Source organism: Epinephelus moara, chromosome 16, assembly GCF_006386435.1.
Source record: "Epinephelus moara isolate mb chromosome 16, YSFRI_EMoa_1.0, whole genome shotgun sequence".
Lineage (NCBI taxonomy): Eukaryota > Metazoa > Chordata > Actinopteri > Perciformes > Serranidae > Epinephelus > Epinephelus moara.
In genome coordinates this window covers 43,492,337-43,496,306 of record NC_065521.1, presented here as the reverse complement: position 1 = coordinate 43,496,306, position 3,970 = coordinate 43,492,337, and the positions used below count along the sequence as shown (strand labels likewise).

The following is a 3,970-nucleotide window of genomic DNA, read 5'->3' as shown; positions in this document are numbered from 1 at the left end:
CAAGAAATGCCCCAAGCCATTAAGTTAATCGATTTTCTTACACCCCTCATCACCCCAAATCGATGGTGCGCCAGAATTTAAAGTTTTACTATGGTGAACACTTTTAGTTTGGTGAATTTGGTGAATACCGCATCCGCTCCCTAGACCGAAACCAGAATCCAGACACTTCGCTTGAAGAGCCTGGTGACTCGAGGCTAACTCTACAGCAGAAAACGGCACTTCAAAATAAAAGCTCTGTGCTGGAAATTTACTGTACACACTGTAAAATCACAAGTTTTATCACAATATAATATTTGCTCATAAGAGCAAGGATTTCATGATCGATGAGACACAATATATCAGTAAATATCCTTATTGTCTTTGTCTTGGCTACTCACCAACATCTGCCTGGCACCGGGCCGCTAACACTGTTTCAATGTTTAATAATAATAATAATAGCTTTTATTTTTATAGCGCCTTTCAAGAGACCCAAGGACACTTAACAAACAAACAAAACAGAGCAAGATAAACAGACTAGCTGCCAAAGGCGTGTGTGAATAAGTGTCTTTTCAGCACAGACTTGAAAGTGTCCAGAGAAGGAGCATGGCGAATCTCCGTAGGGAGAGAGTTTAGGAAGGAGGTGCACTTTGATGGAAATGGTAACAAAGATGTGCCTTTTGAATTTCAAAATAAAGGCGTGATTGGTGGATTGTTGATGATTCAACGGATATATATTGATCCAGGTCGATGTTGTGTTACGTTCTTATTAATTAGACTAATTTTTTTAGACTAACATTCACTTCTAACAAAAGATAAAAAGAAAGTTGGTGTCTCAAAAGTATCGTGTTAATTATCTATTGGGGTTAAAATGTAAAATCTGGCAGGTTTAATTGGGCTTTAAATAACTAAAGGCTGTGATTAACTTGTAATCATAAGTGTTTATAACAAGTTAATGTGCTTTTGTTTCTCAGGATGAGCTGAGTGAAGGCGTCAGTTCTCTGGTGGCGTTCAACGACAAAGTCCAGGCTCTGATCGATGGGCTCGAGGAGACGTGCAGAACCATAGAGGTGTGTGTGTATGTGTGTGTGTGTGTGTGTGTGTGTGTGTCAGCGTGCCCACAGATCATATTTATTTTGACTCAGTCCCACACACACCGTCCTGCTGCCATACATCCTCACTAAAGCACCAAATGTGGATAAATCTGCTGCTGAAAGAATTGCCGTACAATCATTTATTTTATTGTCACCCACACATGGTTTCTAGTTCTTACATATAGTGCAAACACTCTACATTAAAGCATGCATTTTGTCTTGTGCACTAATGTTTGTTCTGCCCTCTGCAGGAGAACTGCAAGACTCAGAAACAAAGTGTGTGTGAGACGTTTGACCGAGTGTTTTCCATCCTGGAGGAGAGACAGAAGGTCAGATGTTCTTTTCTCAGCATGTTGTTCACAAACATGAAGTCATTTAACATAAAAACTACATTTCAATATGTGGACGGTCTCCTCACATATGTTTTACATCACAATATTGACACATACTGCAGAATATAGTATCTAAAAATAGTTAATATATGAAAACACGTCAGAACATTGTGAAGGTTATTTAGGTTCTTTACTCTGCACTTTCTGATGGCAGTTAAAGTCATAGCTGCAGTAACCTTACTCTCCTACTTAATGTCTTCATCATCATCGTCATCATCATCACCACATTGAAGGCGATGACGCAGCGAATCAGCTCAGAGGAGGAAGAGAAGACAGGCCACGCCCAGACGTTGGTGCGTTGCTATGGAGAGAGCGTGGAGGCCAACAACAAGCTGGTGGAGAGAGCAACGAGCAGCATGGAGGAGCCGGACATGGCTGCTTTCGTTCAGGTGCTCTGTGTGTGTGTGTGTGTGTGTGTGTGTGTGTGTAATCTGGTTGTCTTATGTGCAACTCAATTAACATTTTAAATCACTTTCTGAATCCTGGGGCTGTCTAAAGGTGACGATACACACCTGAATACAAACATTATAGTCTCATAAGAAAACTACAGTGTGAAAGCTCGTGAAGAAGATTCTGACCAAAAGTCAAAGATCACTGCACAGTTACAGTCAGGTACTCTTTCTGTAACTATAGAAACATGCAGGTTTAATGATCTCCCTTTGTCTGATATTTTAATTCACGCTTTGCTGCTCATTATCAGTGATGGAGGAAGTACTTGTTGTACCAAGGTGTAAAAGTTCAGCATGCAAAATCTCACTTAAAGGAGCTCTATGACATTTAAAGCATTAATAAAGCTGCTGCAGATTTTTCCCCATTTTTTATAAACTTGAAAGTAATGAAATAGTAAGATAATGCAGTACGGCAACACCACTTGGACAAATCACACACAAAACTGGAGTACACTCTAACACCAGAACATTTTTGTCATTATTATTTGAGCAGTGGTGTCAGCACATGGTTGTCTGTCGTAGCATAGCAAATTTTCAGTATATTGGGGGTTACATTTTGAGCATATCTAAATATAAATTATAATTACTGCCCTGATTTGCTGTTTTTTGGTGCATCTTGTGCAGAACTGAGGCAATGTCGGGTTAAATGATTTAAAACTGACTCGTCTAAGACCTGAATCTCTAAAATGATCTTTTTATTATCCCCTCCTCTGCTACTCTTTCCTTAGAATTCAAGAGAGCTGATCAAAAAGTGAGTATAAAAATTGTTTGTTGCCTATAATGTAGTTTTGTTTTGCTCTTAACTGAATAATTTGCTTGATTTTGAACGCCCTTCCTTTTCTTTCATCCACTCTTTACTCCTCATACCTCCTTTCTTTCCCCATGTACCCCCTCCTCCTCCTCCTCCTCCTCCTCAGGGTGATAACAGCGACCGGCTCGTGTCCAGCTGCGACACTGAAACCAGGTTATGAGAGTTTGAGCCACTACAGATTTAACTTCAGCCGACAGGAGAGAGCTCTGAGGAGCATCGACTTCCCCAAAGGTAAGAAGAGAGGCTGCCTGGGAAACCACTTAATGAAACTCAATCTTTATAAGACACCGTTTATTTTGCATGAGAGGCATTTCAGCTGCACACCAACAATTTATATCATCTGTGAAAATGTTTTCTACGTCTGCAGCAGCACAAATACCTGACTGACATATAACATTATAGGATGAAAAAGAGGTATTTTAAACAAACAACACGCTCACTGTGTGTGTAGAGACTTATCTGTAAGGCTGTGTGAGTGTAATATAGACTCAGTAGCACTATCTGTGTGAGTGATTTTAATTTGAGATCTATGAGTCCCATCCAGAAATAGTTGGAAGCTGCAGAAGGTAAAGATTGAGTTGAATCCTTCAATGCACAAAAGAAACAGAGCAAATAGAGTTATTGATCAGGTGGACTCAGTGTCAGTGGTGAAGGAAGTATTCAGATCCTTTATGTTGGTAACGGCCTGAAAACAAATAAATAAATGAATAGATAAATAACAGGGGAGGGAATTTAGCATGCTCTTGGACTGTATCTCTGGTTGGGTCCCAAGGACGAAGAGGTGCAGGGGTGAATCTGAGGCAGGTCAGGACAGCTGGGTCTGGGCAGATTCCTTGTATTTTTTTTGTTTGTTTGATTGTTTTGCTCTAGCCTGCATTAGGCCGCCATCAGACCCACAGGACGTGGCTGGTCCCTTTTAGACCAGTACCCACCTCTCCAGGAGGGAACTGTTCAGATGGGGCTGTGGAGCTGCTTTCTGTTAGGAGATGGAGTTAGTAGGAATCAGGTTCTCTATCCCTAGCTGTCCTAAACAAGTCTAGTCTCGCCACCAGACAATCAGAGATCTCCGCCTTCTGATAGTCTGGGGACACTCCTTTCTAAAGTGTGTTTAACACACCGGAGAAAACAGCCGGCAACAAAGCAACGCCTCTTGCATTTTTGAAAAGGACACGCCCTCCCGGAAATGTGCGCTCCCCCTTTTCTCGTCTGCAAGGACACAAACACACAGAGAGCTTGAAAATGGATGCC

The 3,970-nt window shown here is 41.2% G+C and overlaps 1 protein-coding gene across 3 annotated transcripts in view; it reads left to right on the top strand.

Annotated features, from left to right (window-relative positions):
- trim101 (tripartite motif containing 101) overlaps window positions 1-3,970 on the top strand; it is a 27,872-nt gene that overhangs the window by 10,734 nt on the left and 13,168 nt on the right. For all 3 annotated transcript variants that reach the window (XM_050066018.1, XM_050066019.1, XM_050066020.1), the window contains exons 5-9: window positions 951-1,046; window positions 1,322-1,399; window positions 1,696-1,851; window positions 2,640-2,662; window positions 2,829-2,953. In XM_050066018.1, the coding sequence (XP_049921975.1) occupies window positions 951-1,046; window positions 1,322-1,399; window positions 1,696-1,851; window positions 2,640-2,662; window positions 2,829-2,953 (478 nt within the window). The remainder of the gene's footprint in view (window positions 1-950; window positions 1,047-1,321; window positions 1,400-1,695; window positions 1,852-2,639; window positions 2,663-2,828; window positions 2,954-3,970) is intronic.